Consider the following 22,809-nt stretch of genomic DNA (forward strand, 5'->3'; position numbering starts at 1 on the left):
CACGCACAGTCCTTCTCAGCTGTGCATCCTTGAACTCACTGGGAGCCCTCCAAGGTTGAGAGGATGGCAAACCTTTCTCCTTCTAAAGCACAACCAGTGACAGATCTGTGCACCAAGGGGAGGCTAATGTCTGTCTGTGGTGTCCGTTAGCAGTAGTAGGAGCTGGGTGTGTCCCTGGAGAGATCTCCTTAAATTCTAAAACTTTTCGGCAACATAAAAGTTTGTGGGTAAAATTTCTGGGGTGGTGCTGTTACAATATATTATAGTCTTTTATATTCCAAACCAAGAGTCACATGTTCCTCTTGACTACACAGTTCAGAAGGGAGCAAAATGGAACAGAAATGGCCCCAAATTGTGGAAGGAAGGGGATAACACCATCCTTCCTCCTACCCCTAGTGACTGTGTAAGCCCCTCTGCGAGAATACCATAGAGTAGGGGCTTTGCAGTTTTGTGACTAGAGCATTTCAGAGGTAAGAATGGAGGCAGCCGGGAAGTAGCTGTTCTGTACAGCAAGCTTCCCTTGGAACTGTAAATTGTTAGGTTATAAGCTTTTTGGAACAGAGACTTTGTCTCACTGCTGTCTTTGAACAATACCTAAACACTGAGGGTGCTATTAGAATATAAATAGTTAATAAGGACTGCCTGGAATTCCAAGCAGTAATCCATGTGGCAGTTGTAACTCTTTGAAATGCCAGCTAAGTCTCCAGTGTGCAGTCTACCTCCCTGAAAGGAGGCTAGGGTAGCAGCATGGAGTCTAAGTGACAATACTTCTAAGGGGAGCCCTGATAGCTCCATGACAGGATAGGGATAACGCAACATTTCTAAGTTTCTGCTTACAACCATTGGTTTAGCTGCATACATTCACCCATGGTGGCCAATACTCCTCTCTCCACAGGGTCAATTTGCCAGTAATTCTACAAGTGTGACTTATACCAAATAACTCCTGCAGCGGGTCCAGTGGATAGGATACTGAGATTCAGGAGACCTGAGTGCTAATCCCAGCACTACCACTGACCCAGAGCATGACCTTCAGCAACCACTTCACCCCTTGTTTTCCCTTCCCCCTACTTTCTGCCTTGTCTATTTAGATTGTAAACTCTTCAGGGCAAAGTCTGTTTCTTACTCTGTGTTTGTGCAGTGCCTATTACAATATGGCCCTGTTCTCAGTTGGGGTCTCTAGGTTATATGGAGAAATCTGTGGGAGAGTAAAACAGACAGCGTGGTGTTTGTTTACTTTTTTTTTTTACTGTTTATTTATCTTTTGATAAATTCTTGGTTTACTTCCTTTTTATTTGTACTAGTTTATTTTCTACATTGCTGCTTTGTGATATAATAAAATCCTATTTATTTATTTATTTATTTATTGCTTAGTTCATCATCACCAGACTTAACTTCAAGCACTAAACTGACTGCAAATCGGAAGAGTACGGGCCAGCTGAACGTGAATCCTGGGGCTGTAAGTGGTAACACAGCCACTGCTGAACGAAGTAGACACCAGAGAAGCTTTTCTGTACCCAAAAAGTTTGGTGTTGTGGACAGATCCTCAGATCCACCACGCAGTGCCACACTAGATAGAATTCAGGCATGCACCCAGCAAGGCCTCGCCTCTAAAACCAGGAGCTCATCATCTCTAAAAGACAGCCTCACTGATCCTTCTAATATTAACAATCCAACCAACCTGTTGGCCACCATCTTCTGGGTTGCTGTAGCTTTGATGGAATCTGATTTTGAATTTGAATATCTAATGGCTTTACGATTGTTGAATAAACTACTGGCTTATTTGCCACTGGATAAAGCTGAAAATAGGGAGAAGTTAGAAAAGTTACAAGGACAGCTAAAATGGTCAGATTTCTTGGGGCTGCAGCAGCTGTTGCTAAAAGGATTCACTTCCCTTACCACCACTGACCTCACGTTACAGCTCTTCAGTTTGCTGACACCTGTGTCACGAGTATCCATGGTGGATTCCTCTCAAGTTATAGGTGAAGCCAATTTTTTCTGCCTTTCACATTTTGATTATGAAATTGTTTTTATGTTTGATATGAAAACCTCACTATGCTACTTAAAAATACCTATGTCACCTTATGGAATATAAATTTATTTTTGTGTGTACAAATTGTAATGCATTTTTTAATGAATACATATTTATACTCATTGCAGATCTCTCCAAAGAAACAACTAAAGGGAAATTCTTTTGTTATTACTATTATTTATTATTTGTAATATCATAGCACCTCAGCACCCTAGTCATGGACCAAGACTCCTGTGTGCTAGGCGCTGTACAAATAAAGAACAAAAAGACAGCCCCTGCACCAAAGAGCTTGCAATTTAAATATAAGACAAGAGACAACAGATGGATACAGACGGGGGAGTACAAGGAAACAATGAGACAGTTTTGGTCAGCATGATAGTCTGAGGTCTCAGCACACGTATTCAATATCAGGGGAGCAGGAAAGATGCCATTTTTGTACAGGGATATTCTTTCACATTTTATTTCTAGTTATAGAACCTAGCAAGGCCTGTGAAGTTTTCTCAGTATTTCTATAATAAAACCTCAAGTTCTTTTTTCTTGGGGTGAGGAGGGGCTGCTATATTCAGAGCCATGAGAATCCTCACTAGTCAAGGTCTGAAACCAGAATCTTTTTTCCAAACACTGCCATACTTTGGGAAGAACTGTGTGACTTAGATCTAAATTTTGCTTTAGCTTTCTACCAATTCAGAATTCCCCTCACTTGGGGAATTCTCAGTTGGCCAGTTGCAGACATCTTCTTCCTCCCTCTTCCCCCCCCCCCACCCCTTTTCTCTTTTGGCCACTCAGTATAAAATGTAGGGAAATGGGGCTGAGAATCAGGCCCAACATTTTATTTTATTACCTCCTCCTTCTCTTACCATATATTAGCAGTATATATTATACTAAAAATGCCTCCAGTATTATTGGAATTTTGGATATTGAGGTGTAGGGCCAGATCCTGCAAACGTTTACGATTAGTAGCAGTGCTTACTACTACTAATTCCATGAGATTATACCTGGTAGTAAGCACTTTGTATGTTAGTAAATGTTTGCAGAATCAGTCCCATTCTTTGTAATGACACCATCACACTGTCATATTTAATAGATGTTATGTTTAATTTGATACAACAGTCTTAAGGTGAAATATGGGGTCTGAACAATTTGAAAGAGTCTATATAACATCACTGTAATGTACTTTTGTGATTACAGCTGCTAGCAAAATATTGCTTAAAAGACAGCTAATATCCTGTCCTCTCATCAAATATCCACTTTGTATTGTATTGTTCTGTACCAGGGTTCCCACTGAATGTCTTGTGTCTCCTGCCTCATTTAATTCAACATTTTGATAGCCCAAACCAGTTCTGTAAGGATATAGCGGAGAGAATTGCTCAGGTAGGAAATTTATTTGGTACATTGTACATCATATTAAGTCTTGTGAATGTCTTTGACTTTTTCTTAGCATAATGTGACATTCATATTTAATTAGGCTTGTTTGGAAGAAAAGAACCCTAAGCTATCAAATCTTGCACATGTGATGGCCCTTTATAAAACTCACAGCTATACAAGAGACTGTGCTACCTGGGTAAATGTTGTTTGCCGTTACCTCCATGAAGCATTCGCCGACATTACCCTGAGTATGGTTACATATTTGGCTGAGGTAAGTTTTTAAAACCAAACCATTTTCCATCTTCTATTGACAGACAAACTGAAGGGCTATAGCCTCTTGGCTATTCATTAAAGATCTCCTATCCTCTGTTCTTACTCAAAGTGCAGATCTGAGAGCAGAATTTTGCTGTATGCTTTTTTGAAAAAATTAAACACTTAATGCAAAACATATCCAAAGTCAAGTAAAGTCCTCAAGTTGATTACTTCTTAAAGCTGTGCTTGCCCATGAATAAATAGGGTTTTCCACTACATCCAGAACTGGAGTACAAAGAAAGAGTGTGTAACTACCTTATGCATTTGTCAACCTTTTATAGTTTATAATTTTGGGCTAGATTGTCCATCCTTATTCGTGTTGGTGAACACTTACAGGAGTTAGTATTTTCTGTCATTCCTTTCAATGGGACGTAAGTAAGGGCTGCACAATCTGACCTAAACTGCTTGTTACATAACAATCCATTTCTTGTTATAAATATCCATGCCTAATGGATCCAAATGCATTCTTCTAACTCCAGAGAGAATTCGCTGCTTCTCTCCTCATTCATCAGTAATGGGTAATACCACCTGCCTGCAGAATTCAGAGGCCATCTAATGTTGCTGGAGACTCCAAGCTGGAGCCCCATTCTTCTGCTCAGGCCACCAGATTTTCTGCCCCATTTTCTGCCCCATTTGGCAGCAGAACAAGTTGGCAGTTCAGATTTTCTCAACCATTTTCTATAACTTTCATGTTTATTTGTTGTCATGCATGACTTCACTTCCTTCTAGCTCCTCTCTCTCTCCCCTGAGGTGAGGAATCAGTGGAGTATTGAGGCTCTAATCCTCTGGCTTCTCCAATTCAACACTTCTCTAGTGAGCACCCTCTGCCCTCCACTGTGGCAGCAGAGAAGCCCTGCAAACATCCAGCCAAGTCCAGGGGGAGCTATAGGGAGCTTTCCAAGAGCCTCACAGGATAAACTGAGCCCTGCTGCCACAAGCCATCATCCTCAGTCTGCCAAGGGGTAAACGATGCTCTGCTGCCACAAACCATTGACTGTCACTCTGCTGAGGTATGGGCTTGAGAAGGCTATCTATGCCCTGCTGCCACAAGCCGATGACCCTTCTCTCTGCCAGGGCGTGAGCATGAGAGGGCAAGTTATGTCATGCTGCCACTTTGCTGGGATACAGTCTCAAGAACATGAGCTGTGCCCTGCTGCCGCAAGCCATTGACCCTCCCCCTGCCAGGTCACAGGCTAGAGAGGATAACGGTGCCCTATAGCAATAAAGCCTCTGACCCTCGCTCTGCCAAAAAGCATGTGGCTTTGAGTCAGAGAGGTGTGGAGGGCCTCAACCCCCACCCAAAGCTGTAACACCACCATGGGAGGCTCAACCAGGAGCATGACAATTTCCATAGAGAGGGGAACACCTCTCAGCCTGCTCAGGGTTTACTTTTGCAAATGCCAGAGACTCTGAGTTCCAAATAGGCAAAAGCAAGCATCCCCTTTGTAAGACAGCAGTTCAGATTGTTAATGAGCAAGTGGGGTAAATGTCAGGGTTTAAACCCTTTCTCCTTTTCCTCCCCACCCTGAGAGGCAAGTGTGTGCTGGGGCATCTCTGCTTACAGGGGTCCTCTGACAGTGCTCTGTAGCAGGTGCCCTGCCCCTTCCTTACCCCGCAGCATGTCTGGACCATCAGAGAAGCCTGTTCCTCCTGCGCAGCCCTGCCTCGGGCTGCAGTGTAATGGGAATTGTGCCTGTCTAGTTTTCAGTCTGCCAAGGAATGGGGCTCAGAATCTGATGGGTAGGAAGAGGTCTCTCTCTTTGCCCTTCCCTTCTCCATATACTGGCTCCATGCCAATGGACTGTAGGCCTGGCTTGACATCAGTATCTTGCCTCACTTCTTAATGGGCCAATTGGGAAGGTGAACAGAAGGTTAAGTTGTAAATTAGGGCATAATAAGCAGTATGTGGGAGTCAGGATGTTTGTGCTAACTAAGATAAGCAGGAACACCCTGGTGCTATGAACAATGGATAAGCTTGACCTACAAAGTAACCAAGCCAATCTCAAATGTTGCAATGTATATGAATATTGTATCGTGAAATGTAATGTGTAAATATATAGAGAGGAAGAGGTTTGCTGTGTAACTTTGGATGTGTGGTATGCTCTATACCAGTGGTTTTCAAACTGTGGATTGGGGGCTCCACGTGCTGCCCCCGCCCCAAACACTGGCTCCGCACTGCCATTGGCCAGTTCCCAGCCAATGGGAGCTGGGAGGGCAGTGCCTGCAGGCAAGAGCCACACGGAGCTGTTTGCGCACCTCTGCTTAGGACCCTGCTGTTGGCCACTTCCAGGGAGCAGCATGGTCCGCAGTGCCAGGACAGGTGGGAAGCCTTCTTCTGCACCCCAGCTTACGAAGCCACCAGAAGTAAGCCCTCACCCCAACCATGCAACCCACCCCCTGCCCCAGACCTGAGCGCCCCCCAAACCTGAGGCCCTTCCTGCACCCTAAATCCCTCATCCCCAGCCCCACCCCAGAGCCTTCACCCCCAACCCAGAGCCCTGACCCCCTCCCATACGCCAACCCTCTGCCCCACCCCTGAGCCACACTCAAGCCCTGAACCCCTCATTCCCAGCCCCGCCCCACAGCCCTCACCCCTGAATCCCAAACCTCTTCCCCAGCCCTGAATCCCTCCCACATCCCAAACCACTCATCCCCAGCTCTGTTGGGTCGCAGGCATCAACAATTTTCTTCAACTGGGTCGCCAGAAAAAAAGTTTGAAAACCACTGCTCTATCCTCACCTCCTATGCTTGAGTCTGATCAATTCAGCATAGCTTTACTGTATGCCAAATAAAGGAACCCGAGTGAGACGGGGCCTCAACCCTCACTACCAAAGCCACCATAGCAATCCATTGGTCACTGTCAACACCAAAGGTGTTTATGAAGCGACTGTTCCCCTAAGAGGGAAGAATCTGGAGCAGAAGCTCCTACTGAAACCTGCATGCATTTTCCTCTCAAAGCAACAAAATCCTCAGTATGACAAAGAGAAAATGAGCATTTGTGTGAATTCTCAATTCCTGTACAGGACTCTTCTTTCTGCTCTACCCTTTATACCCAGAGTAATGAAAAAAATGGCTGTTAGTAGTCACAGCAAGGCTCAGGCAGAGACAACGTAGCAATCAGTGCCTTGTCCAGAGAAACAGACCCATTCACAGCTTGCCAGCTGCTTGAACAGATTCATACCCAGGCATGAACCTGGTAATAATTTTGCCATCACGGTAAAGGTTTGCAAAGATCCAAAACTTGATTACATCGTCCATTGCTTGGCAGTGGTCATCTGTAGACAGTTATCTCTGGTGGCTCAGATTGCTGGTGCTATGCACTGGGTCAATCCTTGAATGCTTTTTCTCAAAATGTACTTCCAGTTCCTTCTAAATACATGGAACCACTCAGCAGAGACCATGCAAATTAGGTTTCATTCCCAGGTTGTATCCAAATGTCCCTTTGTGGGCAGGTAAGTATGAGCAACTTGCGGAAAACCAACCCAATTTTCACTGTAGCCCCTTACATATGCACTATGGAAGCAAGTCTTGCAGTATGGGGAGCATACTTGGAGACTGATTTCCAAAATCTCAGAGTACACCCTTTTAGTTCTCTTCAACAGCCCTATCAGATGCATGTGTGAACAAAAACATATAAATGTGACCACATGGACTCAGATCAGTGGTCTATTGAGTCCAGTATCATATCTGAAAATAGCCAGCACTAGTCACTTCAGAGGAAGGTGCAAGAAACCCTGTAGTGGGCAGTTATGGTGTTCATAGGGGAAGTTTCTTTTTACTTCCCATTAGAGGTTTGCTTAAGACTGAAGCATGCATGTTTATATCCTTTCCAAAGCCAAGAGATAAGCAGATATCAGAACCTCTCTGTGATAAAGGAAATAATATCCTGGGTAGAGAAGAATGTGCTGTTTTTCAAGACAGTTCACATAAAGCATGCAGAAAAGAGGAAAAAGCAGAACTGAAGTCCCACCTCATCCCACTCCACCACTGGCCCAGAAAGCACTTCAGATTTGATAGACAACTAAGGAACCTCCATTGCACCTGCAGAAAACACCAGTCCTCTCAAATTCTTTGATTTAGACCTAGACAACCTACAGTTAACAGGATGGACATGAGAAGAGAAGTGTAGTTTATCAGAGTTTCTCCATTAGCATCATAGATATTTTTTGGTATCCAGACAGAATTCAACCAGGAAATTGCAATGATTGATCTGGTAAAATTACATTTTTGTGTGAGGAGAAACTGAATGCTCTCCGAGGCAAAGGTTTTCTTGTTTGTACAGTGCCCAGCCCTACGGGTCCAGGGCTCTAGATGCTACCATAATATAAACAATAATAGTAACCACAAAGTTCTGGTGATCTCATTTACACTTGTTCAGAGTAGCAGCCGTGTTAGTCTGTATTCGCAAAAAGAAAAGGAGTACTTGTGGCACCTTAGAGCCTAACAAATTTATTTGAGCATAAGCTTTCGTGAGCTACAACTCACTTCATCGGATGCATCCGATGATGAAGTGAGCTGTGGCTTACGAAAGCTTATAAATTTGTTAGTCTCTAAGGTGCCACAAGTCCTCCTTTTCATTTACACTAGAGATTCTCCAGGATGGTTCACTGGAGTCCTACAACCAAGCACCATGGAAAAGTGGGTTCTTCAGGCAGGCACATCAGACTCCTTATCTGAGTATCATCAGGTGTCAAAATTAATCAAAATAACAGATTAGATGAGTCTGTGGCTGGCTTTTTTTAGTTGCCATCACCTTCAAAAGATAAGTTTGGAATTAGTTCCTCTGTCAATACAGAACCACACTACTGTTGTCATGAGGAAAAAAGTTACTTGTACTGCTCCAGAAGCCTTTCTCTTCAGATGAGTTTTTATTTCCACAGTTACTGGTAAATAGGGTTTTCCTGTCATTTTGTTCTAACCCTTTGCACCCCTTTGGAAGATTGTGGCATGTATGGGCATTCTTAGAGCTCTAAAGATATTTTTCAAGCATATGGAGTATACATGCCAATTGTATCCTGTTCATCTCATCCTGTCCAAAATGCTAAGTCCTTAGGACCTCAGTGTTCCTACAGGCACAATGTTAAAATCCTGCACCAGTTGGCATGCTAGGAAGCCATTTACAAAGGAGTCAAGCTCACTCTGTGAGGTCTCTGGTGGCATTGTGGGTAAAAGGATATGAGCCTAATCTGAGGAAGATTTGCAACATGGATTTCTATTCCCCTGCAGAGGCATCCTTTGGTAGGAAAGTGTTGCTGGGTCGGTTCCCAAATAATTCCTTAAATTATACAGCTCTTACTTTATATGGGGGGAATTCTTGTTTCTGCTTAATATTCTACTGTAATAATAATTAAAACTCTGTTTCTTTCCCCCCACTTTTGTGATTTATTGTTTACTACTTCCCAGTATTGGTGAATGAGGAGAGAAGCTGTGCTACAGAATGAAAAATTTCTTACCTGCTTATTTTCTTTCTGCTAGGAGCTTTTCTCCTCATTGAACCCAACCTACTAGTCTGGGAAATGACTGGAATAAAATTTGTAAAATTTGAAATTTTTCTCTAAAAGGAGACTTGGACATATAATGATCTTACGTTTATTTACATATCATATCAGATTGTTGTCTTAATGCTAATAATTGACTGCTGGAGTATTTCTGCAGCTTTGGGAGATCTCTTCTGGCAGCCAGAGCTGAAAGGTGGGGCTTAGTCCTAGGGCCTCCAACAACATTAGACCACCTTCCACATGCAGGAGGTATTACCTGTTAGCAACGAATGAAGAGAGAAGCCACTAACAGAAAATTATCAGATCAGAAATGTGTTATTCATGTGACACACAAATCCTTAAGGCTGTAATCTTTGAAGCCAGTGGAACTACTCACATATGCCAGGTTAAGGATAATCATGTTTGCAAAATCAAGATCTTGTACTCCTGGATGCAAATCCAAACATTCCAGAATTTGGGAATATTCAAAGCTAGGGTTTTCGTTTAGGCTCATCTCTATATTAATTTCTACCATGAGAGAGACCAGGCATTCCATCTTCCTATCCAGTGAATATGTGTTTCCATGGAAGCTATCGCTGGAGGGCATTGGTAGTGAAATTTATTGGGTAAATATAATTTGCTGTCTGAATAACGGTGGTCTATTTCTTTCGGCCTGTGTCTCCTCAACCTTTTCCTCAGAATTCCAGCCAAGAAAAAAATAAAAAGATATTTGGTTATCTTTTATTGGATGTCTCTCTCAATTAAGTTCTGAATTTCAGCTGCCAGCTTATTCTGTCCTTGTACGGGCTTTCTGGATAGCTTAGAATAGGAGTACTGGGCAGACAAGAAGTTTTATGTTTCATTATCAGAACATAGTTAATTAGCTCCAGACTCCATAATTTACCTTTTGTAGTTTGTCTTGTTAGTAACATCATTACTAATTATTGTAACAAGACATTCTAAAATTATTGTTTTTCAGCTAGGGAAATGCTGTCTGTACCTGACTGATATTGGTGCTGTTTTCTTTGAGAAACAACCTTTCAAAATCCAGTTATTTTCACTTGTTTTTTCATAGCTACTAGAAAAGGGCCTTCCCAGCATGCAACAGTCCCTCTTGCAGATGATCTACAGTCTTCTTAGTTATATGGACTTGTCAGGTATTCCTGTTAAACAGTTTAACATGGAAGTGTTAAAGACAATTGAAAAATATGTGCAGGTAAATATTGTATCTTCCTTGTATTAAAATATGAATTGAACAGTAGTTACTGTGAAATATTAAACTTTCATATATGAACTTAGGAATTACCATACTGACACACAATACCTAGTCCAATATTCTCCCTCTGTCTCTGCTACAGCCAATACCACGTGTGCCAAAGTAAGATGTAAAACTTTCATAACCCACTATAAAATCTTTAATTAGAATAAAATACTTCAGGTCAAGGAGTTCTCTTTTTGTCTTTTGCAGTGCAAGCACCTTGTCTGTGCCTAACCAATGATAAATAATAATGTACCTAATTGCAAGTAAATGCAAAACTGTACCATGATACCATGGCAGAAATCTCTTCCTGACCTAGCTGGTAATTAATTCATACTCTGAAGTATGAGGGTTGATGACAGTCCTTGTAATTTTATCCTTCTCGTTTAACTGCAGTTGTTATTTACAAAAATGTCCAATCCTTTAAAAAAAACCCTTTATTCTACTAGCACTATTTCTAGAACTCAATTTTGTACTGAATTCCAAAATCTATGAATGATTTCAGTATTTAACTTACTTTAATTGTGTGTCATCACTTTTAGTAGTTGTTAAGATTCGTGGTTAACAATGTGGCTGTAAAGGTATTGTTAATTGATGTAAATTCTTCTTTCAAATTGTTTTGACAAAAACAATATCTACTTCTAGAGCATTCACTGGAGAGAAGCCTTGAACATCTTGAAGTTGGTAGTTTCTCGCTCTGCCAGCCTGGTTTTACCTTCCTACCAACACAGTGATCTTTCGAAAATGGAAATACATCGAGTATGGAACAGTGCTTCAAAGGAACTGCCAGGGAAAACTTTGGAGTTTCATTTCGATATTTCTGAGGTACTATATATATATCACAGGGAAAACCTACTAGTTCAGACCTTAATTTCCATCTTAGTTCTTTATGAAAGTTGAAGAATTGGGAAGCAGGGAAAATTTCAAGACATCATCTTAAAAACATTGTTTTAGATCCAGAGTTAAACTTAATGACCTATATGGGAAGACCATGTTCTTCTTTGAGTAGTGTGCCTCTGGGTGCTTCACTTAAGGTGTATGAACACCTTTGATAGGAGATTTTCATTAGTAGCATCTCTTCAGCCCACATATGCGCCATTGATATTCTTGTGCCTCACACCAAGGCTATATTAGGCTGCATGGACGAACCACCCTCCGTTCCTTTTCAAGCACCTCAGCCTGAGTGACTGATTTCTTGGGACTGAGAGCAACCTGAATATTTTGTGATTGTTTGTGTAAGTGATATGTATCACTAAGTCCAGCTTGCTTGGGTGGCAAGATAGACTGGAGTGCCCAATGGAACTGTCTGTGACTCCAAGGTAAGACTCTTACAGTGATCTAGGAGTTCACATTTGTTCCTGGCTTGGTGAAATCTAATTATAGAATATACCACCAGTTTGGGGTGTCTGCCCTGCTTTTGACAGTCTACCATGAGATTGGCACTCTCGGTCATGAGCCACTCCAGACAGCGTGACAGAAGTGATAACATTGAGCTATACAATCCATTTTACTGCCCTCCCACCTCCTTGTTCCCCTTCCCCATCCATCTATAGAGACCCCCTCTTATGACTCCCTGTTAAGACAGGAATTAAATTCCCTTCTTTGGTTAGGAGCAGTTGAACCGGTTCCTGCTCAGCACAGGGTGAGAGCTTTCTCTCTGAGGTATTTCCTCAGACCATAGAAAAACAGGGGGTGGAGACCAATCTTAGATCTCAGACACCTAAACAAATTCATAAAGTCTCAGAAGTTCAGAATGGTGACTCTGGCAGCTATAATTCCTTCTCTAAAATCAATGGATTGGTTTTCAGCCCTGGACCTTTAAGACACATACTTCTATATAACAGTACACCTGTCCCTCAGAAGGTTCCTGCATTTTTTCGTAGGCCAAGATAATTTTCAGTGTCGGGTGCTCCTATTTGGCCTCTCCTCGGATCCAAGAGTGTTTTCAAAGGGTCTGTTGGTGGTTGCTTACTTGCGTCATCAGATGATCACAGTATTCCCATACCTCAATGACCGACTGCTCCAAGGATCAGTCATGCCATGAGGTGTCATCTGCCATGCAAAAACACTTTCCCTGTTCTTAGATTTGGGCCTATAGATGAATGTGAAAAAATCCACACTGACCCCCATTCAGATCATACAATTTATAGGGCCATCCCTGGCTCTTTAGTAGCCAAGGCCTTCCTTCCCATGGGCAAGTTTGTAACATTATCAAAGCTTGTCAGAACTATTCAAAAGAGCCCTCAGACTTGAGTCAAAAACTTTCTTCAATTCCTCGATTACGTGGCAGCTTGTACCTTTGTGTCCGAACATATGAGGTTACATCTTTGCTATTTCTAGCAGTAGGGGCAACATGTTGGGGGCATGTGCCCCCCCAGATTGCTCAGTCATATGGTGGGCTGGGCCCCTCCCTGCGGAGCAGCTGAGCCGATGAACTGTGCCAGGCAGAGAGAGGCAGGAGCAAAGGAACAGCTGGGAGCAGCATGGAGGAGCTGCTCCTTGCCAGGGGGTCGTAACTCAAGCTGTTCTGGGGTTGTGCCCCTCCGCCCCCGCATCAGCAGGCATGGATCATCTGTGCCTAGGGATGGCTCATCAGTTTACTCACCAAACAAACACATCCTAGACAAGCAGGAGTCACTTCTCCAGCAGGTAAAGCATTCCCTAGACTGATGAAATGTTCATCACAATGTAGGGGCAGGGGTTCCTTTTCTGCAACCAACACCAACGGTAACCATAACCATGGATGCTCTCACAGTACAGGGGAAATGATCACCCCAGGAAACCTCCCTCAATATCAATCTGCTGGAGCTCACAGCGGTCAGAAATGGGTGGCTTCATTTTCTGCCTCTCATCAGGCACTGATGTCTCATCAGGCACAGGGTCATGATGGACAAACGTGGCCTGTGTGTTCTGTATCAGTCAGCATGGAGGAGGGAGATTCCCCTTCCCTCTGTGCTGAAGCAATAAGGTTATGGAACTGGTACATAAAACATCACATGGGAATTTTGCAATGTATTTTCCGGTCAGACAAAATGTCACGGCTGATGCTCTCAGCAGGTATTTTCCCCAAGACTACAAATGGGACCTGAATCCCCAAGTTCTGGTCAGCATTTTTCAGATTTGAGGATTACCAGAAGTGGCCCATTTTGCAACAACTAGGAATAAAAAATGTCACATATTTTGTTCAAGGGGAAGGTTAGGTTTCTATTCCCTGGGAACACCTTCCTATTCCCTTGGAATGGGGAAGCTGTTTTATGCTTTTCCCCAGATGCTTTTGATCCTCAGAGTGGTGAACAAAATCATACAGGATGGGATCAGAGCCATTCTAATAGCCACAACATGGTCGAGGCAAGCATGGTTTCCTTACCTGTTCCACCTAGCTCTCTGTCCACAAATACATCTCCCAATCACTCCTCCACTCCTATCCCAGTTGACTGCTGCATCCCAGTCTGAGCCTTCTCTGCCTCAAGGCGTGGCTCCTCAATGGTTCGTGGGGCTAGAGTCATCCTGTTCTGCAGAAGTACAGTATATGTTATTAAACAGCAGGAAAGATTCTACTAGAAATACTTCAGAAGTGGAGAAAATTTAGTCACTGGTGTGAACTCCAGGACACTGTCCAGCAATCTGGCCCACTTCTGCTTGTTGTGGAATACCTTTTTCAGTTCAAGAAAACAGGGCTGTCACTTAGTTCTCCCAAAATTCATCGGGCAGCTCTAACAGCTTTTTATACCATTATTGAAAAGTTCTCCCTGTTTTCTCACCCTGCAAACGTAAGGTTCACGAAAGGCCTGGGAAATTTCTTTCCACTGCTGAAAAGCCCTACCCCTGTTTGGGACTTTAATCTGATTCTTAAAAGTCTCAGGAAGCCTTCCTTTGAATGGGTAGTGATCTGCTGCTTATCAAATTTGTCTATGGAAACAGCCTTCCTAGTAACTATTACCTCAGCCCACAGAGTTGAAGAGATTGGGGCCTTAATGGCAGAACCTCCTTTCACAGTTTTCTACAAGGATAAGGTTTCCTTATGGCCACGTTCCAGGTTTCTTCCTAAAATGTCTTCTGAATTTCATCTGAATCAGATCACTTACGTGACAGTTTTTTTTCTGAAACTGCACAAGTCCAACGTGGAGACTGTACTCCATACTCTAGATGTCAGAAGGGCATTATCCTTCTATCTACGTAGGACTAAATCATTCCTTAGATTGTACATTTCATTTGCAGACAGGTCAAAAGGCTCTGCAGTTTATACCCAAAGGTTATTAAAATGGATTTTGGAGTGTATTATAGCTTGCTACCAGCACTCTTCTCTCTCCCCCTCCCCCACCCCCCAACGGCTTGTCAGTTACTACACAGTCTTTGGTACATTTCTTCTCCAGACACTGTGCTTTAGTCAGTGCCTCCAGATCTGAAGCAGCAATTGGCAATGCAGTTCTTTCCTCAGTAATGGACTTGACTCCGAAGCTCCCTGATGGGATACTGCTTGGGAGTCACCTGAAGTGGAGCACCCCTAGGGACACTACTCGAAGAAGAAAGAGAAAGTTACTCACCCTGTGCAGTATCTGTAGTTCTTCAGGATGTGTCCCCCTATAGGTGCTCCACTACCAGCCCTCTTTCCCCTATGCTTTGGAGTTTCCATTTGAGACTTGGCAGTGGAGAAGGAACTAAGGGTGGGTTGCCCGCGCAGCCTGATAGTGTCAATGCAGGGCACAAGGATATCAACAGTGAGTGAGCGGGCTGAACAGACACTACTAATGAAAATCTCCCATCAAAGGCTCATGGGCTGGACACACGCCTGAAGCTGAGCACCCATAGGGACACACTATCTCGAAGAACTACAGTTACTGCACAGGGAGAGCAACCTCTCTTTTTGGTTTTGGTTTCAACGTATTTTTTCCGAACATGGGATTCCAAAGGAAAAACTCTTAAAACCTGGGGAAAATAACGACATATATATATATGTCGTTATTTTCCCCAGGTTTTAAGAGTTTTTCCTTTGGAATCCCATGTTATATATATCCATGTTATATGTGTATATATATATATATGTCTGTGTATGTTACATTTCACATCTTTATAACATAGCTGTTGACTTGATTAATTTAAATACAAATTATAATAAACTCTTCTTTTTAAAAATGTACAAAAATATGTTACCTAAGTAAAACCATATTATCTAGTTTCAGACTGGAGTCTTTTGACAGGAGACATTTTGACCATGCAAACACTATGTACATACTTAACTTTATGGGACTACTCACCTGATTAAAGTTAATCACGTGTGTGTATGCAGGATTGGAGACTTATTCTTACAACAGCTACTGAGAAACAGGGTTTATAAAGGAAACACTACCACAAAAGGATGTACTTTTAGTATTTTTCATAAAGGTTTTCTCACTCTTACTGTCCTTGGCTCTCTGAGCACTCTGGCCTGATCCAGCAAACATTTCAGTATGTGCATAAGTGTTCTGCTGGATCGGAGCCAGAGTGCTCAGCACCCTGCAGAAAAACCTCTGTAACAACAGCCTGTGAGAAATCTGCAGCTGAAATAAGTTTATTTAACAAAATTAGCTTTTCTCCATTGCCCGTTCGGTAAACTCATTTATTACTGTAAGCTGCTCCTGAATATTGAGGTGCTGGCATTGTTGGGGGTAGAGAAGCTGTGAAGAATATATGGTGGAAAATATACATGTAAAGATTTACATGAGGCTCATAAACAGAAAAACAAAAAATAGGTAAAATTTTGGGCATACCTGTCTTCAGAGTGACATTCATCTACAAGTGAGCTAACAGGTGCCTATATAAGCTCATTAACATTATTCGACATAATACGGCTTTATTCTCTATGTTATTTCAGACTCCAGTTATTGGGAGACGATATGATGAGCTACAGAGTTCTGCTGGCCGAGATGGTAAACCCCGGGCAATGGCTGTCACTCGAAGCACTTCCTCAACCTCCTCAGGTTCTAATTCCAATGTCCTTGTTCCTGTGAGCTGGAAAAGACCTCAGTATTCTCAGGTAGAATTCCCACTAAGTTCCTATAATGGAGCCCCCTATTCATTAAAATATGCCTACAGCATTGCTCCTGAATGTGACATTGTTTTGCACTATTGGATTTTGTTAGCTGCCAGCTAAAGTAAAAACATACAAAATATATTTATTTATTTATTGCTGTTGTTTAGCATATTGGAGTTTGGGTGTAATGTAAAAACTTATGCATATGCTTTATTTCAAGATCTTGAGTAGTCCCAGTGAAGTTATACACGTGTTTTAGTGCTTTACTAGTTTAGGGCCTAATGGCATGAATAGACCAGTTTTTAATTTTTTTTAAGTACGGAAAAAGTATTAGCTACTGCTTTTATCTATTTCCCTGTATGTATACTTGCTCTAAAATAATTCCTTTAACATCAAACCAGTGAGTCTCTGATCATAGTTTTTCCTAATAACATATCCCTCTAGTTTCCAACAGAATGGATAAAGAATGATGCTAAAATTAAAAATGTTTTTTCTAGAAAAGGACAAAGGAAAAGCTGGTACACGTCCTTACTCTGTGTGGTCAAGATGTGGGGCTGAGCAAAAACCCTTCAGTGAGTCTTGCTGCGTTGTCTGTTTCGTCTTTTGTTATTTTTGTATCTTTAATTTTAAATATCACGAACTTCATCTCCCTGAATTTCAGAGGTGTTTTAATTTATTCCATGTCACAAAACCATCATCGTTGTTAGCCCAGTCTGGCACATGTTGCATTTCTCAGCACAAACGGCCCTCTCGCTTTTCGAGGCTGTGCTTCCAGAACAGGCTATGAAGCAGTTCGGTGGAGCGTTGTTGGATTGCTCGCACTATCACTGTCCAAGCTTTACCTGTTCTATGGATAGAACATTTTTGTCTCCAGTGCTGGCAGTCTCGCTCCTTTCTAGATTCAATTACAGAAAAAGCAGTGAAGATTAGCACCCTTATCATCCCATGAGATAATGATCCTAACATTACTCCTTAAGGAAATGAGTATTGTCTCATGCAGTGGAATGTATAGTGGACTATTCCAGTTTTCTTGGTTGATCGAGGGATTTTTTCAATTTCAAAGATAAAGATTTGTATTTATTTTCTTTAAAATAATGCTTAAACATTTTAAAAGCAATATAAAAATCTTGAGGACTTTGTGATACATTATTACTATGCCACTCTTGCTATAATGTTGTGGACGTGTTCTCAGTTTGAACAAAACAGGAACCCACAGAATGAATTGTTCTGATCTAAACTGCAGACATTGTTCAGTGGGAAAGGAAAAGCTACCGCTGCACAAATTAGTCTGTGTTATGTTTCCTAATCTCGCCACATGCTTAAGCATGTTTAACTAGAGGTTTTCTGGTGAAAGTATTAACTCATCCCCTTGACAGTCCTTTCAGCAGTGAGCTCTTTGAATTTCATTCCCATAAATGTATCTAAACACTTAGGCAACATCAGTCTGCAGCCATTAGGAGGTAGCTGTTACATTCTTGGACATGTTCCTGCAGCATGAAGTTGTGTCTTTGTACAAGATTTAATCTCAAGGCACCTGTCCAACATAAATAGTAAAAGAGCGTGTTCTAAAAATACCAGCTAAAGGAATTAGGTGTGTACTGGAAATACAGTCTTCTGAATAACCAATTGAGCTTTTACTAACAAGCAACCAAAGGGGAAAGTTTCTCAAAAGAGAAATCTTTTGAATTGTAGGTAATTTTTTCTTCATGTGGTGATTTGGATCTGATTGAGCACCAGACAAGCTTGGTGTCTTCAGAAGACGGAACAAGGGAACAAGAGAACATGGACGATTCAAACAGTGAACAACAGTTCAGAGTCTTTAGGGACTTCGATTTCCTAGATGTTGAACTGGAAGATGGGGAGGTACAGTATATTCTCTATGAAATGGCTTTGCTTAAGTTTTATCTCTGGCTAAAACACAGTTTAACACTTCTTATTACTAAGTAATTCACTCTTTATAACATAAAAATGTAACTATATGACTCTAGATTTGATTTTCAATAAATGTATTTATAATGTTCACAGTGTTGTCACAGTAGCTTAACATTGGCAAGCTACCACACCCTTCCTGTCTGAACCCACTTTAATACACACTGCAAAATTACCACTGAAAGGCAAAGCTGCAGTCCTAATGGCAACACAAATATCAGGTTTCTGTAACTTTAAAGTGAAATTAAAAGCTTTGAAACACAAGTTGTTGAAGATCCCAAATTGTTAACAAAATATATCTGCAGCTTTTAAGAAATTACATTACAAAACAAAAAAGTTTAAAATCAGTTCTTTCATCAATAACTTGCCAAAACCTGAATTCAAGCCCTCAGGGTTCTGTTCCTCCTGCAACAGTTGATGAAATCACTAACATTTGAGCACTTAAAAGGATGCAGTTTCTGCTCTGCCTTGGGCGTCAATGATTTCATGGCTCTTGCAGGAGCAAAACAGAACCCTGAGGCTTGAGATCAGGACTTGGCAGGTAAAGCCTGTCAGTTCACCTTTAATTACAAATGCTTCGGGGGAACTTCAATCAAATATACATTATACAGTTGAGGGATAAGGTTGTTCTATTCTTTATTTTGTTTTAGTTTTTTTAAACCATTTAACCCTTGAGCAAACTTGTGCCAACTGGGAATAATCCTTTCCACTTGAATGGGAAGGGACAAGAAATTCATACCCAATATTGTACATGTCTAACAATGTTGCTACCATTTAAAAATTCAGAAACTATTGGTCAACTATTTCCAAGTATTTAAAATAAAGATCTTTGGCCAGCCTGACAGCTGGTAGCACATCTTGCTACCGCTGTGGAGACCCAGATTCAACATTAATAGCCTCGAGACAAAAGTGTGTGCAGCAGAGCTGACAAGCACCCTTGCTTGCACATTTGAAGCCGTATTACAAGCAGCAGTCATACTTCTCCATTGTGAACTCAGGTGTTTGTGCTTATATTTTTTAATTGAGAGATAGAAGAGAGAATGAAGGGATGGAGCAGAAGTAGCGTTAGTGTGGGTTCATGCATTCAGAACAAGGAGTAATGGTCTCAAGTTGCAATGGGGGAGGTTTAGGTTGGATATTAGGAAAAACTTTTTCACTAGGAGGGTGGTCAAACGCTGGAATGCGTTACCTAGGGAGGTGGTGGAATCTCCTTCCTTAGATATTTTTAAGGTCAGGCTTGATAAAGCCCTGGCTGGGATGATTTAGTTGGGGATTGGTCCTGCTTTGAGCAGGGGGTTGGACTAGATGACCTCCTGAGGTCCCTTCCAACCCTGATATTCTATGATTCTATGATTCTATGAAATCATGAAACCAAGGGTGCAAAACCAACATACACTTTCCTTAGCCAGATAAGTAGAGGAGGCCCCAGGGGTGGTTGGACAATGAACACACCCCTCACTCATCCCACCAGTGGTATTTCCCGTCCCACAGTGCTGAGCCTGTCTCCCCACTCTGAATGTTGCGACCTGGTGCACGGGGTCACAGTGCCTCTCAGGGATGGCCAGGCCAAACCTAAATGGCACTGCACCTCCACACAACCCTCCCACACACACACACACACACACACACAATTTAATGTGATTGGCAGCCTCTGCTCAAAAGTGGCCCATAACTGGAAATGCAAAAGTGGTGGCATGCAAGGATTGAGGTGCATTGGCAGAGTAGTATGAGAAAGCTTTCACAGTGCCAGCCTGTAATATGGCTTCTTAAGCCAATACTGTTAGCCCTCACTTTCGTAAGCACAAAATTCACTTACAGCTTTTTAAAATAAAAATTCCAGGCCCCCAGCCAATTCTGCCATTATCTCTAGTGCTGTCCGTGCAGAAGATATCTTTTCCAATAGCATTTTACGTCTCAGTTCTTGAAATTATAGGGTCACTGTCCCTACCAGACTTCACTCACCCTTACTGTTGTCATTCATGACAGGCATTTTCCTACATAATCATTTTCTCTAAAATGCGGTTATTTCAATTTCAGACCTCATTAGGTAGAATGATAGGGGAAAGAAGCACCCGTATGATATGGCACTTCCCTCTTTGACCTCCTGGAGGAAAGCACTAATGTCTCACTGGCTGTAGCTATCTGACAAATAAAAGCAGCTCTTTCTTAACTATCTGAAATGAAGTCCTAGCATCATTAGTCAAGAATTTAACAATCCATCCATGCTGATCTCTGGAAGACAGAAAGAGTCAAACGTTAATTTAGTTCCCATTGAGTGGGAAAACAAAATCATCTGCAAGGTCCATTCATGGCTAAGCTAAATAGCTTGCACGAAAAATTTTAAATTAGTTCTGACTAGATCTACAAGATTAATTTTTGTCTGTGATTGTTACAATAGAGTTCAAAAGCTGTTAAAGATAATGATAAAGGACAAAATATTTATGCCAAATAACCTTGTGGAAAAAAAAAAAAACACTGGCTGCAGTCATTACAAACACGTCTTTAAAAATGTATTCAAAATATTACAATGCAAGATAATTTTATTATAATTTGATCAATTATCAGATGATAAATTGGCATGAGAATCATGAAAGCAGGATTCCACCCACAGACTGAGATTTGAGAATTGCTGCTTCTTTCCCTTCAGCAGTTAAAATCAGATGGAGAAAAAAACTTCAGTATTGAGCCAGAGAGCAAAGATTAGAAATATAGACAAACCAGCAAACCAATTAGAAAATTGTTATTATTGCTATTAGTAGCACTGCTAAAGTAATGCTTACAGATCCAGAACCAGGTTGGCGCCTCATTGTGCAAGGTGCTGAGAAGTCCCTGCCCCAAAGAGTTGATAGTCTTAATCCCCAATCCTGCAAAGATTTAAGTATGTGCCTAACTTTAGGATTGAGGCCTAAATTAGTCAATATATGGATAGAAAGGTGAGGGGGATGGATGTAACATAAACTCAGCAGATTATGCATTGTTAAATTTTGGCAAACATTTTACAGTTCATTATAATAATAATAATAATAATTAATTAATGATAATATAAACATTCCCAACTCTCTACAAGAGATTAGTCCATGTTATTGAATAAAGGCCATATCATCCCTGGAATCACATGAGCAGCTTCCCTTGAACCAGTGACCATACCAAACATGTAGCAATTACAAAGTCAGATACAAAAGTAGGAAAAACTTAATAGGGTGTTTAGTTCATCCTGGAAAGGATTCTACTGTGGTTTTCCATATGTTTTGACCATCCCAGTATTGAACTACTAATGACAAAACTTGCTCCTAAACCTTAAAAAAAAAAATCAGTCTTATGGTACTTGTAGATCAAGTATCCAACATCTCTATTTTTACATAAAGTAAAACTAAAAATACAGATGTAAAAAAACCCTTCACTATTTGATAAACTGCTGCACATCTGGAACTTGTATATCAAGATTTAAGCAAGACTGGAGTTATTACTTTCAACTTTGAAAGCCTGAAAAGAGGGAATTATAATGGGAAAATATATTTATTTTTAACTATAGCAACATTATTAGGCAACCCAATAATATATTTCCTGTAATTGAATCCTCACATCATTGTGCAATTCAGTGTTTTAAACAAATACAAATAAAGGGCCAAATTCAGGCCTTGCATAAGAGGTGAGAACTATAGTGACTTCATTGGAACTTTACCCATTTACACCTAATCTAAATTTGGTGTTCATAAACATGAATAAAACAGTGTTGGAAAGCTCAGACTAGCACAAATGGAGACAGCTATTTTGGAAAGATTATGTTATAAATCGGTCAGTGCTGAGTGCATTATGCACAGATCACAAGATATGATTGTTTGGTATTTAATAAAGATTTAAAAACCAATAACATAGTATTTTATTTAATTTTTATTTTTTACTTAACGGTAGCATTACAGAGCTAAAGTTTTTCTGATAGCGTTATTTATTACTGTAGGGCAAATGTTTAAGTATATGGTATTTTTAATACAGTAATTTTAAATAGATTTTTATTTGTTTTTCTATCTATTATATCTGCTATCCAGGAACTTCAGGTAAGATAATGCTATTTGAATTCAGATGTGCAAGTAGATGGTGTGCATTGTTGCAAATTTGTATTATAGAATAACACTGTAGGTTTTTTTCTCTTTCAGTTTGTGTGTGTGTATGTATGTATGTAAGTGGTGTTTCACCTGCTGCTTTGCCCTAGAAATATTTTTAGGGCTCTAGAAAAATTGAGTTGAAAGTAATTCAACTATTTGGGGCTTAACTTCAAATATGTGTGGCTTTACATTATCAAAGAATATGTGATTTTAAAAATAGGGATTCTAGATTAAATCCCCTCATTTCTAATTTGAGTTGCAAAGTTGGACTCTTTTTCTTTTTCAATAACTGTGCACACAAGTAGTACACAGACACTAAAAAACAG

The 22,809-nt window shown here is 41.0% G+C and overlaps 1 protein-coding gene across 2 annotated transcripts in view; it reads left to right on the forward strand.

The window, feature by feature from the left end:
- The window catches only part of FRY (FRY microtubule binding protein), a 291,284-nt gene that overhangs the window by 221,738 nt on the left and 46,737 nt on the right, over positions 1–22,809 (forward strand). Inside the window, exons 44-52 of one of the 2 annotated variants that reach the window (XM_077810042.1) lie at positions 1,372–1,979; positions 3,303–3,400; positions 3,495–3,665; positions 10,259–10,399; positions 11,087–11,266; positions 16,293–16,454; positions 16,949–17,023; positions 18,144–18,314; positions 22,427–22,435. In XM_077810042.1, the coding sequence (XP_077666168.1) occupies positions 1,372–1,979; positions 3,303–3,400; positions 3,495–3,665; positions 10,259–10,399; positions 11,087–11,266; positions 16,293–16,454; positions 16,949–17,023; positions 18,144–18,314; positions 22,427–22,435 (1,615 nt within the window). The remainder of the gene's footprint in view (positions 1–1,371; positions 1,980–3,302; positions 3,401–3,494; positions 3,666–10,258; positions 10,400–11,086; positions 11,267–16,292; positions 16,455–16,948; positions 17,024–18,143; positions 18,315–22,426; positions 22,436–22,809) is intronic. The other variant, XM_077810035.1, reaches the window with a different exon arrangement.

The sequence above is a fragment of the Eretmochelys imbricata genome, chromosome 1 (genome assembly GCF_965152235.1).
Source record: "Eretmochelys imbricata isolate rEreImb1 chromosome 1, rEreImb1.hap1, whole genome shotgun sequence".
In the NCBI taxonomy this organism is placed as follows: domain Eukaryota; kingdom Metazoa; phylum Chordata; order Testudines; family Cheloniidae; genus Eretmochelys; species Eretmochelys imbricata.